The sequence below is a fragment of the Pangasianodon hypophthalmus genome, chromosome 10 (genome assembly GCF_027358585.1).
Source record: "Pangasianodon hypophthalmus isolate fPanHyp1 chromosome 10, fPanHyp1.pri, whole genome shotgun sequence".
NCBI classification, from domain to species: domain Eukaryota; kingdom Metazoa; phylum Chordata; class Actinopteri; order Siluriformes; family Pangasiidae; genus Pangasianodon; species Pangasianodon hypophthalmus.
Window position 1 is genome coordinate 2,220,598 of NC_069719.1, and position 26,854 is coordinate 2,247,451.

The 26,854-nt window shown below is 40.6% G+C and overlaps 1 protein-coding gene across 2 annotated transcripts in view; it reads left to right on the plus strand.

Moving 5' to 3' along the window:
- Nucleotides 1-26,854, plus strand: part of grid1a (glutamate receptor, ionotropic, delta 1a) — a 181,014-nt gene that overhangs the window by 113,887 nt on the left and 40,273 nt on the right. For both annotated transcript variants that reach the window (XM_034307825.2, XM_034307824.2), the window contains exons 3-4: nt 18,196-18,480; nt 26,124-26,329. In XM_034307825.2, coding sequence (XP_034163716.2) covers nt 18,196-18,480; nt 26,124-26,329 — 491 coding nt within the window. The remainder of the gene's footprint in view (nt 1-18,195; nt 18,481-26,123; nt 26,330-26,854) is intronic.

A 26,854-nucleotide genomic window follows, 5' to 3' on the forward strand; every position in this document is an offset into this window, starting at 1 on the left:
GCAGGATGATGGGTTTTAGTGGTATTGGGTAGGATGATGGGTTTTAGTGGTACTGGGGCGGGATCTGTGGTCTGATGGGTTTTAGTGGTATTGGGGCAGGACGATGGGTTTCAGTGGTATTGGGTAGGATGATGGGTTTTAGTGGTATTGGGGCAGGAACTGTGGTCTGATGGGTTTTAGTGATATTGGAGTGGGAACTGTGGTCTGATGGGTTACAATGGCATTAGGGCAAGAACTGTGTGGTGATTGATTATAATGGCACTGGGGTAGAGTTTACTGAGTCACTATGACAGATCCATCACCAGCCATATTGTTTATACTGAAATATAAATTCCTCTGTGCCTTAATGCTCTGTTATTGCACTGCTTTTAAATCCAACACACCTCAATTTGTCATTTCCTGTCAGGCATTTTGTGCTTTGATGTTCTTGCCTTCAACTTTTTATTTCATTCCATTCCATTACAGTCTAATATGTTTTTATGAATATATCCTCACAAAGAGCACATAAATTTGTCTCCAGTAAATCATATTTTTTATTCTCCTGAATGAAACTGATTTCTGTGTAAGTTCCCACAGTGTCATTATTGTGCATCTCAGCACCGCTGTTAGTCTTAATTGTATAATTTATGAGGATTATTATCTCTTGCTTATGAGGGATGACTTATAAATTTACACCAAACTGCTGTTTGAATTGAATGAATCATTCATAAATCTATTCATTGTTCTGAAGAAAAAAATCAGACTTTTCTGTCATAATAATATAAATTACTCATTTGTGATGTTTGTATTTGATGCATAATTGATGAAGGTAAATCAATCTGTCACTGATTTGCATAAAACAATTTATAATTTAGGAAAATAAATCCGACTCTGTACCAGCTCTTACTGTGAATTTTCTTTTTGCACTTTTCTGTCCTGGAGCATTTTATTATCTTTATCCCAGTGTTAGTAAAAGCTGGTGAGTCACACTTTAATGGCTGCACAGGAAAACAGGTGTGTTTGCTGAACTTCGCTCTGATAAACATCGAACTGCCGATGGAGACATTTAATTTAAAAATAAATAAATAAATAAATAAAGCAAAAAGGGGGATTCATTAACTGAAAAAATATGGCACTTAGATAAAAAAAAAAAACAGCAGGCTGAACATCTGTGTTATCTGAAGATTATTATATGCTGATAAATATAAAAAAAGTTGTATAACACCATATAGAAATCATTATCATCACATAATCATCACTAGGTGATACAGAAAAAAGTGAATATAAGGCACATTATTACTAAATATAGTGTTGATGTGACTGGACAGAGTTGATGTTATAGGATAGTTAGTTATAGGATGATCATACACTGTTGGTATGATTGGACAGTGTGGCTGTGATTGGACTGAGATGGTGTGATGGGTCAGACATGGTCTGATTGGACATAGTGTGATTGGACAGAGTGAATGTGATTAGGCAGAGATATTGTGATTGGACAGAGTTGGTGTGACTGGACAGGGTTGGTGTGATTAGACATAGTTGGTGCAAATGGACAACGTTGGAGTGATTTAAATGATTTAGTGTGATTGGACAAAGGTGGTGTGATTAGACAGACTTGGTGTGATTAGACAGAGTTGATGTGATTGAACAGAGTTAGTATGATTGGACAGAATTGCTGTGTTTAGGCAGAGTTAATGTGATTGGACAATATCGTGAGATCAGACAGAGATGGTGAGATTGGACAGAGTTGGTGTGATTACACAAAATTAATGTGATTTGACAAATATGGTAAGATTGGAGAGAGTTGTGTGATTGGACAGATTTAGTGTGATTTTTCAGATGTATTGTGATTAGACAATTAGTGTGATTGGACAGATTTTGTGCTCAGTAAGATGCAGAATAGTGCCCTGTTGTACGCTGTTGTAAAAGTATAATATGGTGAGCCCATCTGTGTGCACTAATGAAAGCGTCCTGCGCTGTACAGATCCGAGTTATTCAGGGGTTTTTGTGTTAATTGCTTCCCTTCTGTGGTGTTTAATTAGTTTGTGCAGTATTATTTGCAGGTCCACACACTCCTCATTTCCCTGCAGAATGGATCTGCTTTAGCATGGCATATGTCCTCTCTTCAGTGCCAGACGTTTAAAAGATAATGTCTTTAACACTTTTATATGCCCTTCATAGTACAAGGGCACTAGCGTGTGTCTGTATTTACAGATTAGAGAGATTAGTCACATGACATTAATTTAATGTCTCCATCACGTCTCACGTTTTATTTCAGCTTGAAGGATTTTGGAGTCTTGGCCGGATTTCTTCAACATTACATCAGCTCTAACACCAGATACATATGATGTTTGTTTTCACACAATCTGTTTGATGTCTCGTACCCACTAACATGCTACTTTAGCACAATTAGACAGAGTTAATGTGAGTAGACAGACTTCGTGTGATCGGACAAAGTTAGCATGAATAGATAGAGTTAGTGTAATTGGACAGTTGGTGTGATTGTACAGTTGGCATCATTGCACAGAGTTAGTGTGATTGGATAGAACTAGTGTGATTGGACGATTGGTGTAATTGTACATTCATTGTAATTTGACAGAGTTAGAATTATTGGACAGAGTTTATGTGATTGGACAGAGTTAATGTGACTGGACAGAGTTAACATGATTGACCGAGTTAATGTGATTGGACAGAATTAGCATGATTGGACAGATTTAGCATGATTGGACAGAGTTAGTGTACTGTACAAGTGATGTTTATTTACTCACACAATCATGTGCTTTTATCTCTTGTAGCCAGTAACACAACTAACTAATAACACTAGCCAGTGAGTTACACATGCTGCTTGTAAGGTCACAGAGGTTACATGGAACTGCAGATAAATGTGCCAGATAAATGTAACCATAGCAACAACTCCTGTCAATCTACAGCGATAAACATGAGTAAAAATTATCATTAACTTTTGCAGTTGAGAGAGAGAGAGAGTTCAGGAGTGTGTGGTAAATTGAGGCTAATGTTAACTACCTAAACTTAAGCTAGCATACACAGAGACACTGATTAAAAACATTTTTTTACACCTGGTCCTTCTTTGACTTACATAACAAATGCTAAAGTTTTGCTACTTTTAATGAACCTAGTAATTAGATAGCTAACAGTTAGCTAATTTATGATATATTAAACTGTTTTGTAATGTATTTAAATGGATTAGCAGTGTCACTCAGGACTAGTGTTATAGCAGCTATCTTTACTGTATGCTAACTAAATCGGTTAGCTAGAGAGTTTATGAATATTGGGTTCCACATTGAGATGCTAATTACAGTAAAGTCACAGTGTTCCAATGCTAAAACAGTGCAGTGCCATTATTTGTGTGTGTGTGTGTTGCTAAGTAGCCCTGTTTGTTTTCCGCTTTGCTGTGATAGAGTAGTATAAAATGAATAATAGACCATTTTTCTTATGTATGCTATTTGGAAGAGTGTTTATATATTATGTGTGTCACTGCTGCAAATGGTCATGCGTGATTTAAAGTGTTCGCTCCAAAACATACGGTTAGTGTGTTTGCTCAGGGTGTGTGTGCAGGATGAGTGGTTGTAAATTCACAGTGTGTGTGTGTTGTGTGTGTGGGTGTCCTGAGTGGCGTGTGGATGTTATGCTAATGCAATGTGGGTAATAAATTTCCAGGAAGCTGCGAGCCAAATAGGCGCCGTGTGCTATGCTGTTCTTACCCATTTATTGGGGTGATTTATTTTCCTGCACTTGTGGCACACACACACGCACACACACGCACACACACACTCACATATATCGTCCTCTACAGGGCTCCTTCATTAAAAGTCTGCATGAATGAAGAGCTGGGTGTGGTCTGTGGTGCTATATTATACTGGTGGGAGTTTAGGGTGTGGTCTGTGGTGCTGTATTATACTAGTAGGAGTTTAGGGTGTGGTCTGTGGTGCTGTACTGATTTGGTAGGAGTTTAGGGCATGGTCTGTGGCGCTGTATTACACTGGTAGGAGTTTAGGGTGTGGTCTGTGGTGCTGTATTACACTGGTAGGAGTTTAGGGTGTGGTCTGTGGTGCTGTACTGTTCTGATAGGAGTTTAGGGTGTGGTCTGTGGTGCTGTATTATACTGGTAGGAGTTTAGGGCATGGTCTGTGGTGCTGTACTGTTCTGGTAGGAGTTTAGGGTGTGGTCTGTGGTGCTATATTATACTGGTGGGAGTTTAGGGTGTGGTCTGTGGCGCTGTATTACACTGGTAGGAGTTTAGGGTGTGGTCTGTGGTGCTGTATTACACTGGTAGGAGTTTAGGGTGTGGTCTGTGGTGCTGTATTACACTGGTAGGAGTTTAAGGTGTGGTCTGTGGTGCTATATTATACTGGTGGGAGTTTAGGGTGTGGTCTGTGGTGCTGTATTATACTAGTAGGAGTTTAGGGTGTGGTCTGTGGTGCTGTACTGTTCTGATAGGAGTTTAGGGTGTGGTCTGTGGTGCTGTACTGTTCTGGTAGGAGTTTAGGGTGTGGTCTGTGGTGCTGTACTGTTCTGATAGGAGTTTAGGGTGTGGTCTGTGGTGCTGTACTGTTCTGGTAGGAGTTTAGGGTGTGGTTTGTGGTGCTGTACTGTTCTGGTAGGAGTTTAGGGTGTGGTCTGTGGTGCTGTACTGTTCTGGTGGGAGTTTAGGGTGTGGCCTGTGGTGCTGTACTGTTCTGGTAGGAGTTTAGGGTGTGGTCTGTGGTGCTGTACTGTTCTGGTGGGAGTTTAGGGTGTGGTCTGTGGTGCTGTACTGTTCTGGTAGGAGTTTAGGGTGTGGTCTGTGGTGCTGTACTGTTCTGGTAGGAGTTTAGGGTGTGGTCTGTGGTGCTGTACTGTTCTGGTGGGAGTTTAGGGTGTGGCCTGTGGTGCTGTACTGTTCTGGTAGGAGTTTAGGGTGTGTCTGTGGTGCTGTACTGTTCTGGTAGGAGTTTAGGGCGTGGTCTGTGGTGCTATACTGTTCTGGTAGGAGTTTAGGGCGTGGTCTATGATGCTTTATTATACTGGTGGTGTTTTGAGAGCAGTGTTTGTGTTTCTGCTCTCGGTAGTTTTATGATATTGTTGTAACTAATGTTTCTGTGCATAAATCTTTCAGTAATTGAGTCAGACCCCTCGCCTGTAGTGCGCACTACCTAGTGATGATTTGTCAGATGTCTGTTTCCATTTTATTCCAACACATGTGTCATATTTATATTTAAAATCATCCTCTGCATTTGCTCCATCTCACTAATATAATATAAATACTACTCTGTGTGTGTGTGTATGTGTGTGTGCGCCTGTGTGTGTAATTATGTGGGTTAAAAGCACTTCAGTGCACAACATTAATTATGTGAGTCATTTGTCTCTTTCTGTCTCTTTCTCTGTCTCTTTCTCTATGTCTCTCTCTCACTCTGTCTGTTAGTTTGCGTGTCTCTTTGTCTGTCTGAATGTCTCCCTATATCTCTGTCTCTTTCTGTCTGTCTCTCTGTGTCTCCCTCTTTTGCAATCTGTCTCTCTAATTCTGTCTGTCAGTGTGTCTCACTCACTCTCTGTCTGTCTATGTCTTTGTCTTGTTCTCTTGCCTGTCTGTCTGTCTGTCTGTCTGGGTCTACCTGTCTATCTCTGACTCTATTTCTGCCTGTCTCTCTGTTTGTCTGTCCATCTTTCTGTCTGCCTGTGGGTGTCTGTCTGTCTCTCTCTCTTTCTCTCACTTTCTCTGTCATTCTGTCTCATCAGTGTGTCTCACTCTCTGTCTATGTCTTTGTCTCTTTCTCTCTGTATCTCTTCATCTGTCTGTCTGTCTCTCTCTGTCTTTCTCTACCTGTCTTTCTCACACTCATCTGCCCCCCCCCCCCCCCCCCCTCTCTCTCTCTCTCTCTCTCTCTGTGAATGTGCCGAGTGCAGAGGGAACACATGGAGAGCTGTCTGGTGTTTTGCCAACTTTATATTAGGTTTTCTCTTTTCTTTTTTTTCTTTAATTAAATAGTGAACATGTACAGTTACAAGTGAAGAATACAAGCTGTAACAAATTGACGGTGGGAGAGAGTGAGTGGGACGTCATGGCCTCTGAGGCAGCGGGGAGTCGCTGTCTCTCCGGGATGGTGTCAGGTGTGTGCCGGAGAGTGGAGCTCAGGCCGAGGTGATGATGTTAGCAGTGGGAGAGCAGGTCGAGTGTGAAAACATCTACTCTGCCTCCTGAATGAATAAAGCAGTGGTTGTGCTCCTGAAAACACAAAACCTTCTTAACAAGCTGATCCAAACCAGAATATGGGTGTAAGGAGCCCTGGTACAGGTTTCCCCTCTGTCTGCTCCTCTAACGCGAGTCGTAGTATCAAACTTTCCTCCTTTTATTTAGAATGAGGTAATAATGAAGGAGCTGGCCTGCTTCAGCCCCATGAGATCGATTCCACTCAGCTGCAAAAACAGGGCAGTGAAGCATGTTGCGTCTTTTCACAGACAAGTTGTGATGTTCCTTAATAGTCAAGAGAAGATGCTGAATGTGAATTTTAAAAGCAAACATGATGACAGTGATTACATCATGTTTGCTATCGTGGAAAGCCTGAGATGTTTTGAGTGTGGAGCTCAGAGAGCGACTCAGCCAGGTTACAGGAGAAAAGGAGATCACAGCAGAGCTCAGAGAGCGACTCAGCCAGGTTACAGGAGAAAAGGAGATCGCAGCGGAGCTCAGAGAGCGACTCAGCCTGGTTACAGGAGAAAAGGAGATCACAGCGGAGCTCAGAGAGCGACTCAGCCGGGTTACAGGAGAAAAGGAGATCACAGCGGAGCTCAGAGAGCGACTCAGCCAGGTTACAGGAGAAAAGGAGATCACCGCGGAGCTCAGAGAGCGACTCAGCCTGGTTACAGGAGAAAAGGAGATCACCGCGGAGCTCAGAGAGCGACTCAGCCAGGTTACAACAGCAGCAGCAGCATGGGGACAATCAGCAACACTGACTCCATCTCCTCGACTAACACTAACGCCCTAACAATCATGCCAGCATAGATGTTACTGCAATCAACACACAGACACCAGAGATGGTGTTAGCCATGCTGCAGGTGTTAGCGTTAGCATCGACCCCGGCCTCAATCACTGCACTGACCCTCTAAAGCAGCAGCAGAGGAAGAAGAAACTACAAAGCTCATACAGGAACACACTGAAACCGAGAAACACTGCAGAGTTTAAGGACGATAAAGCAGAGCTGGAATCAGGGGGAGAGAAGATGAACAAGGTTATGGAATCGTCCAAACAGCCACAGCACAGTGAAGCAGTGAATGTTGTGATGCAGGAGAATGAAGGCCCTGAGTGCAGTGCAGAGCTCCACGAGGGGAACCGCTCACAGACATGGAGGAGACAGAGATCAGATCAGATCAGATCAGCCAAAGCACTTTGACTGTTCAGAACAGCCTGAGCAATTGTACACTGCAGCACAGATTCACCGTTTTTTAGAGTTGACCAAAGGAGAAAGGAAAGTCTCACTAACAAGCTACTTCCCAGATAATGCAAAATTTGTAAAATCGACACAACATGCAAAAAAAAAAAAAAAAACTCTCGTTGCACAGACGGTTTAGGCCGAGAAAATGGACATCAGCTGCAAGAAACGCTCTACTCTAAACGGCACTGTGGACTTTTATATGGACTTAGGGATTATAATTAATTTAAGACTGGAGGGGTTTGGGTCTTGGGTAGGGGGTCTGATGGGGATTTTCTAAAAATGTAAATATGCAAAACTGAAGCCTTAAAGACATTAAAAGCGCTCTCTCTTTCTCTCTCTCTCTCTCTCTCTCTCTCTGTGCCTCTCTCTCTCTCTCTCTGTCTCTGTCTCACTGTCAGACAGACAGATAAAGTAAAAACTTTAGGTAACAAAAATAAATAAATAAAAAGTTATGAATAATTGAACAAGTAAACAGAACACATACACAGAATTTGTATTATAGAATCATTTTTTAGATCAGACAAAGTCTCTCTCACACACAAACACACACACACACACAGAGAGAGAGAGAGAGATAGAGAGAGATAGAGAGAGAGAGAGAGAGAAAGAGAGAGAATAAAATAAATGTGATTTCATTGGTATTGCAGGAAAGACAAAACAAACCACCCACCAGGGCAAAAAATGGCCACCAATGAGTCATCTATTCTTCTGAGTGGGACACACACACACACACACACACACACACACACACACACTCCTCCCGCACGCTTACAGCAGTGATGAAGCGCTGTTCCTCTCCAGTGGTTTGTGCATTAAACATTATTGTCTCTGTGTGATTATAAAAAAACGAAGCTGGAGTGTTTCAGCTACATTCGCACTAAAGCGCGTTTAAAAGCCGTTTAGAGACGTTCTTCATCACACAGATAAATGATAATTCCCAGATAATTCAAACGCAGATAAATAACGCTCACACTGAGACGTTTCAATTTCCTTTACACTCATTAAACTCAGACCAATGCGCTGTATCTGACCAATCAGTAAACAGAGTTTCATCACATGGCATTTGTGATGTGACTTTTAACTGGGTATCTTTGGGTAGGTGGAAAGTTTCAGTACGTGTTTAACTGGATGTTAGTGATGCTTTAATATCACAGAGTGAGGTATTTTAATAAATAAATGCCTTCTATACAATATATACAGTATATAATAATATAAGTAAAGAGTTAATAAGCGTTATTTCCTATAACAGCATATCCTGACGTGTTTTTTCTCTTATAACTCTTGTATTTATTAAAGAACAGCATACTTTTTATCCATTTATAGTTACATTTAATGTAATAATGTCCACAAAACAAGTTATTTCCTGTTCTAGCCACTATAAACAGTCGTTCTCTCACCCTCAGCCTCTCTTTTTCCTGTCTCTTGAAGTCAATAAGACAAAAAATGCATGTTATGTTACCAAGAAATTTACACACAAAGTGTAAATTCCTGTCCTGAAGACATTGGAAAACGTAAAGTACAGCTTTACCTCTGACTGTTACAAAGCGCTGACACTGGAGACTCCTTCCATAAGTGTTAAATAAACATCTCCTTACAGAAAACTTCACCGTATCAACAAATTTTTAATGCGGAGCGTCGGCTGTACAAGTCCCAGTGAATGAGACGTTACTATAGAAACGATACCGTATTAGAACGAGCGCATTAATACACACCTGTGATCTGAATTACAGCCAGCGCTTCTGTCAGAGCTGCTGTTATAGAAATTAATTACACCTTCTGACCAATCAGAATCCAGAATTCAACATAAACAACATTCAATATAATAAGTTCTTACCTATCAAACAGGAAATGTGCAGTGTGTGTGTGTGTGTGTGTGTGTGTGTGTGTGTGTGTGTGTGTGTGTGTGTGTGTGTTGGTGACAGTATAACAGGATGTCCTGCACTCCAGGATCTGTCATTGAGGCCCTGTTTTATTTTCTCTTCTAAACTCTCCCCTTGGGTGGTTTTTAATATTTCATTTCATTTTTATGCTGATGATTCCAGATGTACCTGTCTGCAGAAGGAAATGACTGATAAATTAGTCCATCTAATCGTTTACCTGGCAGCCGTTAAATGCTGGATTGCTCATAACGTTAAATTGAATGAGGATGAAACAGATGTCTTTATTGGGCGTCTTGAGGACATGTCTACACAGCTCGGGGATCAATCATTCAACTTTTTTTATACAAATCTAAGTGCTTGACTGTTGCTTAAATTTTTCTCTGCATGGCCGTTTTTTTGTTTATTAATTAACAAATATGAGTAATGTTCACTGTTTACTGGCTTACTGTTTTTCCAGGATACTGAAAAAAAATCATTCATGATTTTTGGTCACACTAGGAGTGCTGTAATGGCTTTTATTTAATTAGTTAGAGACTTAGAGAGATGTGGCTCATCTTCAGCTGCATGCTTTCATATGAAGACTAAACCTACGGAGTGTATTACTCCACTTTACTCCACTTTACTCCACTTTTCTCTGATTCTGGCCTTCATTAGGCCCCGGTGATTTTCAGAATAGATGCTCAGGCATTGCATGATGATGCCTCTGTGTATTTTTCAGATTTCTTGTTCCACTACAGTAAAGTAAGGTCTCTTAGGTTCTCAAACCAGATGGCTTAAATTCAACTACAATTCATTTGTTTAAATTTGACTTTGTGCATGTTTATAGGAAATGTCCAAACACATATTTAATTGTATATATTTATGGATTTTATATTTTTATTAATTAATATTTTTGGCCTTCAGTGACTCCAGTTTGAGTGTTTGAGCTTGCCAAAAAAAGTTCACAGGGCATCTGGTTGAGGGTCGAGGTGTGCATCAGGACTAGGATCCAACAGGTCCCTTCTGGTTTAGGCCACGCCTATAAAGCTGTCGGACTCGGTGCATATTTTTATGAGAAGTCTAATAAAGTATTTTTATACTTACTAAATATTTTGTAGTCTATATTTGTAGTGGGTTTTATTATTTTATTCTGAGCCTTTTATGTTTTCATGTTATGTCTAGGTTGTGTTTTATTTTATTAGATTATATTTTATTTGATTTTTTTAAATGTTATGATAGCGACATAATCGAATATTAAAACATTATTTGCAATGAACAGATAATGTTTTCTATACAGACACAAATACAGATATGAATGAGACTAAGAGTGTGCATCAGGACTGCGATCTTGTGGAACTCAACAAAAAAGTGGGATGAACAGGAGGGAGGGAGGGAGGGAGGGGGGGTCATATTTGAAACCTGCTGAATAAACAAATACAGCATTATATATAAATTCATTCATTTATTTAGTAGCATTTAGTAGCAGCCTGAATTCACATACCATGCTGACAGAGCTGCAATTTCTACATCTGCTTGTTTTCCAAGTTTCCAGAGCCATTGTGGTAGGGTTCATTAAAAAAAAACCTTCCGGCTTAGGCCACACCCACTTTGGGTTTAAATCCGGATACAGATACAGATACAGATAGAGATATTTGGTGCACTAACAGATATAGAGAGTGTCATTGCGTTACACCCCTACTGTGTGCTAATCCATGTTGGATTTTATTGTTTTGCGACGCATTTTGGTAGTGATTCATGAAAAGTGCTGAATAAATAAAGATTTGCTTGCTTGAGATGTATTGCAGTTTTTATATATATATATATATATATATATATATATATATATATATATATATATATATTTTGTTTGTTTGTTAAGCATTCAACTGATACAGCGTGCGTTACACTCAAGGACGCATTACACACAACAAATAAGAAAGAAGAGATGCCTACTTAGTGAGTTAGACAGTAAATAAATAAAATGCTTTGGATATCTTTCTTTTATTCTGTGAAATTGTTAAGCTTTAGACTTGCAATGAAATGTCATGAATGTCAGAATGAAAACAGATCATTTGGTAGATGCTAATGCAGATTAGCTCGAGTCTAATGAAAGCACTACGCTGATCCACTGCAGGAACAGGAGTCAGCGCTGAGCCGTCAGTAAATACAGCGTTCCTTCAGCTCTGTATTTGAACACATCGAGGGTTTCAGTGAGTGAGTACAGAGACGTGTCTTGATGCTTGTCCTCTCGGTCCTGCTGTGAATCAGCTGTAGGAGATGACACGTCTGTCAGACGCTAAAATATGAGAAGCAGTGTGAAGGAAACAGGATGAGTTGGTGTCATCAGTGTAACTGTGTTAAGAGAAGTAAGACAACGGGTCTAAAAAGAAGGATAAAAAGAAGAAGACAGACTCAGATGTGGGTCTGTTCCATGTCACTTGATAGCAGAGGCAGCTTGTGAATGCAGATGTTGATGTTGCAGAACAGTGTTAATAACGCCATAGTCTCGAACGAAATGAGGCTGAGAGGTTATAACACTTGACGTATGCTATAAGCTACTATAGTGAATTTTTAGAGTAACCCTGTCATAGAGAGGCAGTCGAGTAGACATCCAGTGTACAGCTCAGCAGCTCTTTTGAGCGGTTTTAGACAGACATTTTTTCAACAGTGTTCAAGCTAATATCATGCCCCAAGGTTGCCAGGTTTCAGCAAAACTTCCAGCCCAACTGCATCTCAAACCGCACAAAAGCCCATAAATTTCAGGCATCATAAAAGAGAGTGACACTTTTCTTCTTTTCCTCAGCCTTTGCATAGGGAAACAAGGTCACTGTGGTGCGCACGCATTTCTGATGTACTGACATTATCCATGCCATACTCAGTCATACTATAGAAATAGTTTTGTACATCACAGACACACTGTCTCCACTTACACTTGCGAAACTCTACTAGATTTAATTCTGATTATTTGCTATAAAAGATGATCATGGATGCTGTGGAGGATTTTAAACTAGCCCAGTTTTGCCTAAAAAACACAACCCTGGCAACGCTGTCACGAACTGTCCTGTGTGCTGCTCCTCCCCTGAGCAGGGGGCAGCGTGACTCCTGCCCCAATAGGCCTCTATTAGCACTTGTTGCAGTTGCCATTTTTGACCACTAGGTGCAAAAGTAACTATATGGAGCTAAATGGGGTAGTGAAAAAGCGAGTAAATGAATGTATAAATGAAAAGAACATCAGCTTATATCTTTCATTCCCTGTCCACAGCCATTTACATCCACAGAATAGACAGAACTGATGCAGATACAGATACAGATACAGATACAGCGTTATTAGGTGGAAGGTTGTGCAAAGTGACAATAATGATGTGTTTTGGTGAAAGATGTATGTATATTTTGTATACTTTTTTCAACCCATCTTTACCAAGAGTGCCAATAATTGTAGAGCTGATATAATAATTGTAGAGCTGATATAATAATTGTAGAGCTGATATAATTGTTATTTTGTAACTCTACAGTTGCTCAGAATTTCTCTGCATTAAAAGGGCACTGTATTTTTATTCTGCAAATGAAGTACATTGTTCCTTTATTCTCTCTTTGCACGCTGACTGATGAATTCAATTTTCGGTGCTTTCTAATATTCCGAGACATTCTTCGCTTTATTGTAATGTATCGATCCACCTGAGCCTTGTAAATGTGATATTCTGATGGCTTGGCTCTTTATCAGCTCTGCAGCGTGCTTGAAATTGAACATGCATTAGTTTTCTCTCTGGGGAAATATGGCTTTATAAAAGTGCATTAATACGAGTGGATTTATCGGCGTAGTGGTGAATGATGGCGTCTGGTATACATATTTTACTCTGCTTTTATCAGTGACTCTCTCTTCACTTGGCCTTGTGTGTGTTTAAGCGCCAGTGGGTTTAATCATTCTTCCAGGGTTGCTGTGAAATGTAGTCATTTTTTCTCCCTCAGACTGTAATGCTACTTATACTGCAGAATCTAAAAACGTTAATCAGGCATTAGCACCTTCATCCATCCTTCAACCATCTCTGAGTCTGAGCGGCTGTGTTCCAAATAGAGTTTTAACACCATTAAGCACTGCCTTGCTGAACACTACAGGTTCTTACTGAATTAGAGCTGCGCAGGAACAGGGACGAAATAGAAAGTATTCCCCATGGTGACGGAGGTAATGGGAGTCGGCTTTAAGGTAATAAAATGTGTATTAGTACCGCGCTAACAGGAATGGAAGGACTGCACAATGACCTCCACACTCAGACATGACTTTGCTAGTGAGCAGATTACCAGCACTTTGACTGAACACACACTGGCATGCCGCACACACCAAGAAATGTAACAAAAACATGATTGAAATTTTTGTTCTCTCTTTTTGAATTATGTCTGAGTTTTTGAACAAAAAAGTAAAGTAGCTCTCTCAGGGTACTGACTCACTTCACGTCACAAGCAAAGACATCACTATGAACTAGGGGGTGTGGCTTATTTGATTGACAATCTGTCAGTCATCTTGCTTGTGCTCAACAAACCAGCGAAGAGAAAAATCAATCTTCAGTCCGATTTACAAGCATAAAATCAATAAAGCAACTTTCTAGTCAGTAACTTTTAATTAATTGTACTTCAGCCAACTTCATCGTGACGGATTAAAAAAAACAAAACAGTGTTGTAATGTGAGTCTATAAAGTAGTTTACACCACAGCACTGTTGAATTCTGGATTCTGATTGGTCAGAAGGTGTTGATTCATTTTCTAGAACAGCAGCTCTGACAGTAGTGCAGCTGCAGATCACAGGTTTATATTAATGCGCTCGTTTATATTAATATGTTATCGTTTCTATAGTAACAGCTCGTTCATAGGGACTGGTACTGCGGCTGGTCCACATAAATGGATTTAAAAAATGTGTAATCAGTGATATGGTATGGAGATGTTTATTTATGAACGTTTATGAAAAGAGTCCCCGGTTTCAGCACTTTGTAACTGTCAGGGAGGTTTTTTTAAGCAGCGTTTGTCCGGAAGCCATAAATGTTGCACTAAATCCCCACTTTTCTCGTGTTTACCTCTCTTAAGACAGCACATAACGATGAGAACACTGTCCATCACCTCTGAATGAAGTGAATTATTTCCTTTTTTTTCCACTTAAACTCTCACTGATCACGTGAAAGCTGGGACGTCTGTTTTATAGAGAAACATCAGCTGCCTCTGGTGTCGTCTTGTCATGTTCTCCAGAGAGAGAAAAGACAGGCTGGTGAGGGAACGACTGTTTTAGCTGCACTAACATGAGTGATAACTGAAACTAACTTCTTCTACAACATTAAACGTAACTAAATAGATTAAAAAAGTATGATGTGCTAATTTTGTAATAAATAAAAAGTGTAATGCTGTGGTATAAGAGGAATAACATATGTTGTACCCAAAGCTCTGCCCCCAGAAACTACAGTAGTTCAATGAGAGTTAGCATTCTAACTAGTGTTAGCGTTAGCAAGGCCTGTCGTGACATCACGTTCAAGCACACTCAAAAGTTCAACTGTTTGAAAGCCAAGTTATAACATATAAACACTCGAAACTCGGGTCACACTGAATGAGGATGGTCAAGAGTGCCTTCGCTCTCCTGGTTTTTCTTCATAATGTGCTCTTATGAGCTTTAAGCTCTGGTCATTGTTAGCTGCACAGGCGTTAGTTAGCATTATATCCATTTCTATGCAGATAGTTCATCCAAAGCATTAGCTTACCTGACTCTCTAAGTGTAAAATGTATTTACTTGATTCATGTTATAAAGCTGGCCATTCAAATGATTCCAAGCTTTTTACAGATTGTGAGCAACATCGCTAATTGTGCATCTAGCTTCATCGAATTAAATTACTCCTTCTTGGAAAGACACTGCCGGTGTGTATTCTGGTTTAACTGTGCTTCTTGTCATTATGTTTCAGCATGGTTTCTACTCGCAGGAGAATTATCTGGCTGCGCTGAGTGCTTACCGATTTCAGTCGTGTTTTTAACAGTACCAGTAACTCCACTTCATCACACCTTACTGTTGTGTTTTATTCTTTATATAATACCTAGAACCTGTCAGGCATTTAAAATTGAACCTGGTACACTGTTAGAAAAAAAGCTTTTTAAAGGGTAATTAAGGGTTTTTTTTTAAATGGTTTTATGTGCAACTCTTTCTGATTAGGGGACGACTGAAGATCACTTAAGGCTTCACTGAGGGAACAGTGTAGTTATTGGTTTGGGTTGTGTGTGTTCAGTCGGAGGTTATCTTTGATTTCCGGTGTTGTGTAAAGGTTAGAATCCCTGATGATGAAGACAAGCTGGGCAGGATTAAGATGTCAGTCGTGATGTTTGTCCCTGCAGTGTGTGAATTTTCATGGCTGGATCTTGGGTGTGTGTGGGACTGCTTATTTGATCTATTTTGACAGACGTGAGTGACAGCTGAACCCCGCTGTGCTTGAAGTCTGAGGGTTTGTGATGACTGATACTGTGTGATATTAAACTGCTGGTTGACATCTTGATAATTTCAGTTTTGTTCACTTTGATATGTTTACTTCCTTTTTACAATGTTCTTGTATTTGAAAGTTCACTAACACCTGCTGATGTAAGTGAGGTGTAATATCTACTTATTCCTCTTCTAAACGCAGATGTTCTCTTGATAAAATTGCTCTGTTTAAGGGCCCTCTTGAGTGTACTTCAGAAACAAATATATACTTAGAGAACAAATTGATGCACTGTGTTTTTTTTTGTTGTTGTTGTTTTTTTATTAAACACAGAAAAAAATAGATCACACAATAAATCACCTAATAGCAGCAGGCACTGTTGAGACTTTTTTTATGTGCTTTATTTCAGCACTTCCTCGTGTGTATTCATTTTATTCTCACCACAGGCTTAAGCATGTTCTCTGTCAGAATCTATTTAGCATTCTGCTTATGGTAAAATTGATCTTTCTTTCGATTACTTATTTATTATCTCACACACAAGGATGGACAGCTTGATTGGTTTGAGTGCAGCCGCACATTACTGTAGCTGGAAGAATCCTTTATTTAACACAAATCCAGAGTTTATCCTTCTGAGGAACTGAAATCAGCCCGAATATCTGCTATCTGTATAAAACGCTCAATGTTGGGCTATTATAGGAAAATAATACATAACAGAGCAATGTGTTTTATTCCTCTTATACCACAGCAATCTTCCAACAATTAGTAAGTTTTATTTATTACAGCGTGATACATTTTATCCTTTTATAGTTACAGTTAATATGGTAGAACGTTCACAAAACAATTGATCATTTACCTTATAGCAGCTATGAACAGTCGTTCCCTCACCAGCCTCTCTTTTCTCTCTCTCTTAAAGTTTAGGACAAAACAAGCAGCTTGTCATGTTACCAGGAAACCACAAAGCTAACTGTTGCAAAGCGCTGACACTGGAGACTCCTTCCGTTGTTGTCAAATAAACATCTCCACGCTTATATATTTTTTATTTGGTTCACCAGACAAGTCCCCGTGAATGAGCTGTTACTATAGAAACAATGACGTATGAGAAAGGACAAGACTGCAACAGCACTGCGTTATAAATAAAATTAAAATCTCTCATGAGCGTCTGATTATTTTAGTCTGAGATGGAAAATAAAGTACTTTTCACTGAAGAACGTTAGTGCTCTTTCTCGAAAATAGGAACACACTCCACTGCTTTCCCTTTCTTCCTAACATACTCTCATTTCCCTGCTTTTCCCTTTCTCTTTCCCTCTCTTCTATTCACACTCACATTTTAAATGGATGAATTAATGGAGTCCCTGAGAATAATTGTCCCTGAGAAACACAGCAATGCCACTGAATCCATCCTGACCTTTAGCATCCCATATTTCTCTCCAGGATTTTTATTCCATTAAAGGCTCACATCGACTCATTGTCATAATTCCCTTCTTACACTTAGTGGCCCTGACAACACCAGAGAGGAATACATAGTCCAGAAATACATTTTTTGATATAGTCCTTTAACAAATCATATGTCTAAGGTAGAAACTGGGTTTTATGGGGTTTTATGTTAAATACTAGGCACTTTGCTGGGAATCAAATCTGGTAAGATCTAGACACAAGAAAAGTTTACATGTACACTTTCTTTCTTTCTACTGTAGGAAAAAGGTATAAAAAAAAAAAAAAGAAAGTGTCCATGTAAACATTTCTAGTGCCATTGTTGACTATCTTCCGCCAAAACCTTTTGGTGCTATCCCTAATAAATATAGTTACCTGTTGTTAAATATAAACATGTCTAATGTTAGCTAAGTGAAACATACAGTACATCACATTTCACATTATTGAGCACAAATCATTCTCCGTTTATCGTGACAGAATGCTAACGTGAGATGGAGGAAGGGGCGGGGCTTCCAGGGGGTCAGTTAATATTGGAGAGTTCAAATCACATACGCAACTGTCATTCCAGATTCATATGTCGATTGGCTCATATGCTGTGTTTATTGGGGGCTGCTTTTTACCGTATTTTTGAGTGTTACCTTGTAGCAGCGTACTCCAGAAGTCCAAAATAATCCACCTTAAGATGTTAATGTGTTAACAGCAAATGATCTGAAGAGGATAAAAACTTGAAACCTTGAGTTGAGTGAGTTGTAAATGTTCAAAGAAAAATGCCTAATAATGGACTATTTTTACAAAATGTAAGATGACACTGGTGTTCATGCGGTTAGTTTAAATTTGTTACTGTATCATGTGTCCATTCCTAGCAAAGAGTTAGAAGATATTTTAATATAATTTTAATGGCAAACCTGATGAACATGGGAAAGTAAAAAACTTACTATCATGTGGATTTTGTATGCGTGTGTGTGTGTATGAGAGAGAGAGAGAGCCTGTTTAATGGAGCTTGCTATTGAAACTCTTGCTCTCTGTCTGTCTGTCTGTCTGTCTGTCTGTCTGTCTGCAGCGTGTGAGCTGATGAATCAGGGTATCCTGGCATTGGTGTCATCGACAGGCTGTGCTGCGGCTCGTGCTTTGCAGTCCCTTACAGACGCCATGCACATCCCTCACCTGTTCGTGCAGCGTGGAGGGAACGGAGCTCCACGGGCAGAGTGTGTGTTCAACACCAGACCCGACACGGAGACGTACACACTCGCTGCACGGCCACCTGTACGCCTCGACCATGTCCTGTTCACACTCCTGTCTGACCTGCACTGGCGCAAATTCATCATCTTCTATGATGCAGAGTATGGTGAGTGATTTCATCATCATCATCATCATCATCATCAGTACAGTGAGGGACTTCATCATCATCATCATCATCATCAGTACAGTGAGGAACTTCATCACCATCACCATCATCATCATCATCATCATCGTCATCATCACCATCATCATCACCATCACCATCACCATCATCACCATCATCACCATCACCATCATCATCATCACCATCACCATCACCATCACCATCATCATCATCATCACCACCACCATCATCATCATCGTCGTCATCATCATCATCATCATCATCACCACCATCATCACCATCATCATCATCATCACCATCACCATCATCACCACCACCATCATCACCATCATCATCATCATCACCATCACCATCATCACCACCATCATCATCATCACCATCACTATCATCATCACCATCACTATCATCACCACCATCATCATCACCATCATCATCATCACCATCACTATCATCATCACCATCATCACCACCACCATCACCATCATCATCATCACCATCACTATCATCATCACCATCATCACCACCACCATCACCATCATCATCATCACCATCACTATCATCATCACCATCATCACCACCACCATCATCACCATCATCATCATCATCACCATCATCACCATCATCACCACCATATTTGCAACTATAATTGCACACAAGTCGACATCATTTAACTAATTGTGAATTCTAAAGGCAGCAGAACTAATTGAAGGGTTTTACAGCAGTGGGTGGGAATACTTTTGCAGTCACAACTTTTACATTTTTCATTTGTAAATAATTTTGCAAATGATTTTGAGATATATATCACACACTTCAATATTATTATTCAGTTCCAGGCTGTAGCACTATAAAATGTGGAAAAGTTTAAGGAGGGGGAACGCTTATGCAAGCCAGTGTAAATTAGGAGAAATGTTTAAGTGTGTGTTAGGACTGTGCAGTGTTACTAAATGAAAAACAGCACCAGTTTAAACAGACGAGTAAGAAGTGTCTATCAGTCGCTTCTTCGCTAATGTGTTTAGAAGAGCACTTCTCTTTATACCCCACAGTGATCAGTAGCAGTTACAGCGATGTGTTTCAGACGCCTTAAAACATTTCAAAATCAGCCTCAACTCTTTCATGGTTAAAACTTCCAGAAAAAACAAGTGCACACTTCACAGTCGCTTACACAAACACACCCACACGCTGTCAGAGTGGATATAAACGCCCAATGAGCCTGTGCTGCTCCGTCCGTCAGTGTTGATTTGGTGAGAAACTCCCAGCATGCCATTCTGTTGCACCTCTGCTGCACTTCACACAGCTCTGTGTTTTAGCCATGCGTTATCTCTGAGGCTGAAATTTTTCTCAGCTTCGTGTTGTCTGTCGAAGCCTGTCAGAGTACAGCAGGGGGAAAAATGAGCTCCGGTGAGAATTATTTCCATCTGCGCTGAGGTACAGACTCACAGCTGTTTATTCGCTCGCCGAATTTATGGGTGTGCTGTGGAAATATGACTCTATACACAGGCTCCGTCGCTAACACCAAACACCCTAAAGGCTTTTAATCGTTGCTGCCGACTTCAACCACACAAATCTGAGCAAAGTAATAAACATCAACATGTTCTTATACCAACGGGGCCATGCGTCATGTTCACAATAACACCATGAGACCATTCTAGACCTTTCTGTGCTTCTAGGCTTCACAAACCACTAACGGCTCATGAGAATCATTAAAGTAAAATTCCACCCTGAATATTCCTTTCAGTGAAAAAGGTGCATTTTGTCATTAAATTCTGAGTCAACATTTTAGTTTAATCCTCTTTCATCAACATGTGGGTCTACTTTCAATTTGGTGAAGTTTCCTACATTACCCACAATGCCATTTGATTCCCTGCTGATAGTGGTGTGGTTGGATGTAGCACTTCCTTCATCTCTACCTAAAGAGAGCGATGCAGCAGCAGCACTTTAGTGCTTTAGTCTTTCCAGCTCTCTCACCCCCTCATCTGTGCACTCTGCTCAAACAGATCAGCTTCCAAAGCTTCAACTTTCCTGCTAATAACACCGTCAACACTATAATGCTCATCATCTCATAGCTTGATAACTGGCCGAGTCAAGTCTCTGATGTAACTCAATGAAACAACGTCATATAGGTGCATTGCATTCTGGGATGATGTATGCTATCTCTGGATTTCTCACTAACATGGCATTAACATGGTGAGTGGGAAAAGAACTCTTATTCTATTGTTTGTAGGAGCTAATAGCCAAACCTTACCAGTGTCCCCCCTGTGACATCTGTGCAGGACACAACTGCTCAACTTCTCACAGGAATAACCGAAATAAAGCGGCAACCAACATATCAGCACCAGAATCACTAACCGCAGCACGGATCTTTCAATAGAAACATACATACAGTGTGTTTCAGAGTGAAGGTTTCCTTTAAAGTGCGGCCAGAGAGAACAGTTTCAGCACTGCAGGGCTGGTTTGATGTTTAAACATGCTGGAGAATGCACAGACTTGGAGGATTTCGCATTGTCTGTCACTGGCTCCGTACCCAAGAAGATTTAATCACCCAGACTGTCACGACAAAACCTAACCGGGGATCCAGGCTGAGCAGTGGAGACCACTCACTCCTCAACATTCGCACAGTCTGAATTTAGCAAAGCCCTTATCCAGACTGACTTACAGAACTGACCTTCATGCTAATTAAAAGTAAGTAATAAAACATGGGGCATGAGGTTACAGGAAAATAATCAACAACAAATTTACTCTTAACACCCCAAAGTTGTTCATTTTCCTATAACAGTGTGTCCCCAAGTGGAATGAGCAGGTCCTCCTGTTGTTATAACGGAGAAACCTGCATGACCATGTCAGATTAGCGATATTAGCAGAAAATGAGAGCTGGTTGTCCAGAACTATCCCAAGGTACAGTATCTGTGTACCACATGTGGTATGTTTTAGTGCACTCTTCTATCAGGGACGGAGACAGTTATATAAAAAATTCTGTCCCTCTGTGGCACTTTCTGCTGTTTTCATTTCCTCCTCTTTTTGGTTATTTATTTGATTATGTGACTGAGGTGAACATTCTCTCTTGTGTAACACTGCACTGCTCATCAATATAGCAAAACTAAAGCAGAATGATGAAGGTTAACGAGCAGGGAGAGTTTCTAACATCATATTTTAAAGGTTCAGACAGAAAGACCAGTCAGCAGTAGGTAGCTCTTCGGTTTAGCTGCACCTGTGCTGCCACTTTTCACTGATGTTTTCACTTTATAGCGTATTTGCACTTTTTTTTTTTTGCTGTCTTTGCATTTCTTGAACTGTAACATGAAGTGAAGCGAATCTGTTTTACTTCTACTTTGAGTTCGGGACAGCAAAGCTTCAAGCTCAGTGGCAGATTTTCTTTTTTCCACTGATGCCTTTCATTGATTTTGCCATAAAGTGACATACAGAACAAACCATTTCTCTGTGTCTATGGGAAATAAGTGAGAAAAGCCTCGCATCGTGTTGGTGTAATGGCAGTTGGGTTGCACTATCTGTGATATTGTTGATAATATTTCAGTGAAATTGTATAATAGTGGGTGGAAGCTGGACTACAGCTCTTACAGCTATGTATCTGGATGTATTATATTAAGCCTGACCTTGGTCTTATAGACACAGCTGCGTAGTTCACGCTGGATAATTCTACGTCTGGAACGAACAGACAATAATTGGACTGAGTATAAAATATTTCTGCCATCCTGAGGCCTACTCATTCTTCCTCCATCCTTATTGATCGACTGCTGACTGATCCACCTGTTCCTAGGAGGTCTATCAAGTTAAAGTTACTTATTTTAATATACTAATAAAATTATACTTCAGTCATAATTACTCCATTGATGTCATTATCACTAGACATTAACGCATATTAACTAGCATCTACTATACATAAACTACTATCTGGCATAGTCTAGCATCAGGGACGTGTACGGTGGACACCCCACATAAACAGATTTAAAAAATGTGTGCAATCATTGACACGGAGAAGTCTTCTGTAAGGAGACGTTTATTTAACATTTATGGAAGGAGTCTCCAGTGTCAGCGCTATACCATCAGACGTACAGCTGTATCTACATAAGTTTAAAGTTTTCGCATTAAATCTAACTATACATGGATAAAAGTTATGAAATGTATGATGTCCATTACTGTGGTATAAGAAGAAAAAAACACTTTGTGACATGTTATATGAAAATAATCATCTTCTGGAGGTAGCAGTAACTCCTCTTCATCCCACCACCTCATCGCTGATTATTTTTCTACAACAGCATGCTGTCAGGTGTACGCTTTCATCAAGGCAGAGATAGACACTTGTGGTGATCTATGATGGATAATTCTTTATTATCCTAAATACAATTTGCTTCATGTTGTCACTGATAATTTCAGGATGATTCTTTGGTTGTATCATCTACTATATATGAGTATTTGTTATACATTTTGACAATATGATGTTAGACAGATATGAAAGCTGATTATGCTCATCAGCTTGTCAACTAATGGTGCTCTTGGATTCAAAGATCTCAAAGAAATTCTGAACTGCAAGCAGGAAGAAGAGTTTTCCGAACAGCTCTGTTTTCAATTTCTGTCGAGCACAGTGCCTGGTTGCTCTCAGTGTGTGTGTGTGTGTGTGTGTGTGTGTGTGTGTGTGTGTGTTTTCTTTGGGATGTGTGTGCTCTTCTGCATGCCTTGGGAGCATAAGATGAGAGGAGTGGCTTTTAGTCAGCTCTGGTCCCTCGGCTCTCCTTTCACACATAACGACCCGGCTGTAACCCCTGTGTCCCAGTGTGTGTGTGTGTTCACTCAGCGTGACACTCTTCATGGCCTTGTAGCTCCACAGCACAGACCTCCTGGTGATGCTGCAGGCATGTGGATTCTGTATGGCAGCAAACCACTAAGACAGAAATGTCCTGTTGATATGAGCACACGGCTTTTGCTCGGGCTATTGACCTTTTCAGTGCAACCATTTCACAGTTTCATCCGAAATATATTAAATAGTTATAAATCCAGGTTCTAAAAAGTTAAATCCATGGAGCGTATTACCTGTCTGCTGTCTCTAATCTGTCTCCCGTCCTTTTCCTGTTACTAACACTGTCTGCAGCCCAGAACTTGTCCACACTAATCTTTGTGCAGTCTCTAACCCATCTCCTTTCACTAACCTATACCCTTTCACTAACCCATCTCCTGTCTGTAACTCACCTCCAGTCTCTAACGCATCTCCTGTCTGTAACTCACCTCCAGTCTCTAACCCATCTCCTGTCTGTAACTCACCTCCAGTCTCTAACGCATCTCCTGTCTGTAACTCATCTCCAGTCTCTAACGCATCTCCTGTCTGTAACTCATCTCCAGTCTCTAACCCATCTCCTGTCTGTAACTCACCTCCAGTCTCTAACGCATCTCCTGTCTGTAACTCACCTCCAGTCTCTAACGCATCTCCTGTCTGTAACTCATCTCCAGTCTCTAACGCATCTCCTTTCACTAACGCATCTCCTGTCTGTAACTCACCTCCAGTCTCTAACGCATCTCCTGTCTGTAACTCATGTCCTTTCTCTAACTCATCTCCAGTCTCTAACGCATCCCCTTTCTCTAAAGCATCTATTGTCTGTAACCCATCTCCTTTTATCTCCTGTTATTTATTAAACAACTAGAGCTATAGACTGCATATAGAGTGTGTACATGTGACGTATATCTACAAAAACTGATATGGTTTAGAATTAGTTGCTACTCTATTTAATGCCAGTAATGTGGCAGGTTTGTAGAGTAGCTACAGTGGACTATAAAACAAAGTGTTCGCAAATAATTATCATTAATAAAAATACCATTAAGACTGGCAGCAGTGTAATGGACTAATTAATCACAGAATGAATACACTAAGAGAGGCAAATATTCTGCTACCATAATAAACAGCAGTGCTACTGTTGACTATTAAGATACGATTAGGCAACATTTGATCTGAGCAATGACCTAATTATCGCTAGACTAGAGTTCATGAAAATTTATTGATCCATTCAGATGGTGAGTCATCAGTCGATAAGTGAGAGGAACCCCGTGGAGTCAGGCGTGGCGTCAGTCGAGTCGGCTTGTCTGGATCATGGGAAAAAAATCATTCGACTCAACTTGCACAGGTCCAGAGACTGGCTGAGCTTGAGACTTACGAGTCCAGAACATGACTAAGCAACGTGAATGGAAGTACAATATACTGTAGAACTCATAGATGGGTGTGTGCATGAGTGTTACAGAGATGTTTCTGTTTATTGTCTCTGAGATGACTTGGACAGGGGTAGAGCCTGGAGCGATGAGAAATATGGCTAAGTATTGCACACTACAGGAGGGTTAATGATGAAAAACTAGTGAAAGTCACAGTGGTCTGAATGTTTTTAGTCATTCTTTGAGGACTCATTTGCATTCCTCCTTCCTTGAGTGTGTGTTCAATAGCGTGATCAAGTGTATGTTGGAGTGAGTGATCATCCTCTTGTTTGTGTGTAAAGTGCCGCTGTGCTTCATAAAGCCGCGTGCTGCTTCATTAAGCCATCAGACAGACAGGAACAGGGCAACGGGAACGAGTGACTCATGTCTCTGCCTGCTTGTTATTCAGATGTTCACCCCCCCCTGCCCACTGCTCTGAGAGATAGATCGAGCATCAACACGCATAGATTAACTGATAGACATATGGTGTGAGTGAAACAGTCTGATACAGACGTAGAGATCAGATGGCTGAAGAAAAAAAATCCTGCCTGAACGACTTGCAGAATAATCTTTAAAAACAAATGTGATTTTCAACAGCATTATCTACAATGCTGTTGGACTACCTGCTGATAGCAGTGCTACCTAAAGAGAGTGATGCAGCGGCACTTTAGTCTTTTAGTCTGTCTCATCCCTAACCTTTTGTAGGACATTCAGTAAATGCTGTATTCATATACAGTTATGTATTCACCATGTTTACAAGAAGATTCTAAATGTGTGAGGGTTTGGATTCATAAGCTAAAATGTTCTGGTAGCACCAACAAAATTCACAAATTGTGAAGCAATCCTGACCTTTCTCAGTCTGATGGAACCCATGAATGTTGGATTAGCCAATGATTCTAAGTGTGCAGTATAATTTTAGTCATATTGAATCTTTTCTTTACAACTTATCAACACATCTGCAGGAAATCTTGATGTTCCTAATGGTTGTATCTCTTTTTCTGCTGTCACTGTGTCTTTGTCCTGTGCATATAAAGGCTAGCTAAAGTGTACACCTTATTTCCAGGAGCAATAAGAAGCACTTTGGCGTCCGTAGTTCCCAGTTGCCTAGTAACAGTGTTCTCATGACGGCGAGTGTGTCGTGTGATTGAGAAAAATCACAACGTCCTTTTGGACACATAACAAATGGGCTGTGTAAAGTGAACATTTGTGGGGAATTGCCCATTCAGCTTACAACATCATTATAAATTGTTAAGAGTACTGTCTGTTTCTTTATTCCTTTATCTGAAGAATCTTTTGTAAGCTAAAAACAAGATAACCTCTAAGACAGACCCATAACCTTCAAAACCAATAAACTCTGTCTCCCTATTATTCTGTCTGTTTGTCTGTCTGTCTGTCTATCTGTCTGTCTCTCTCTCTCTCTTTCTTTCTCTCTCTCTCAGATGTTGGTGGATTAAAGGCATTTCTGGATCAGGCATCTCGCTCCGGGTTGGACGTGTCCCTGCAGCAGGTAGAGCGGAACGTCTCGAAGGTTTTCCTGACGCTCTTCAGTACAATGAAGACAGAAGCGCTGAACCGTTACAGAGACTCTCTGAGACGTGCCATCTTACTATTGAGCCCACGTGTTGCTCATGCCTTCATCAACCAGGTCAGCACTGACACACCAATCACACACCTTCATCAACCAGGTCAGCACTGACACACCAATCACACACCTTCATCAACCAGGTCAGCACTGACACACCAATCACACACCTTCATCAACCAGGTCAGCACTGACACACCAATCACACACCTTCATCAACCAGGTCAGCACTGACACACCAATCACACACCTTCATCAACCAGGTCAGCACTGACACACCAATCACACACCTTCATCAACCAGGTCAGCACTGACTCACCAATCACACACCTTCATCAACCAGGTCAGCACTGACACACCAATCACACACCTTCATCAACCAGGTCAGCACTGACTCACCAATCACACACCTTCATCAACCAGGTCAGCACTGACACACCAATCACACACCTTCATCAACCAGGTCAGCACTGACACACCAATCACACACCTTCATCAACCAGGTCAGCACTGACACACCAATCACACACCTTCATTAACCAGGTCAGCACTGACACACCAATCACACACCTTCATCAACCAGGTCAG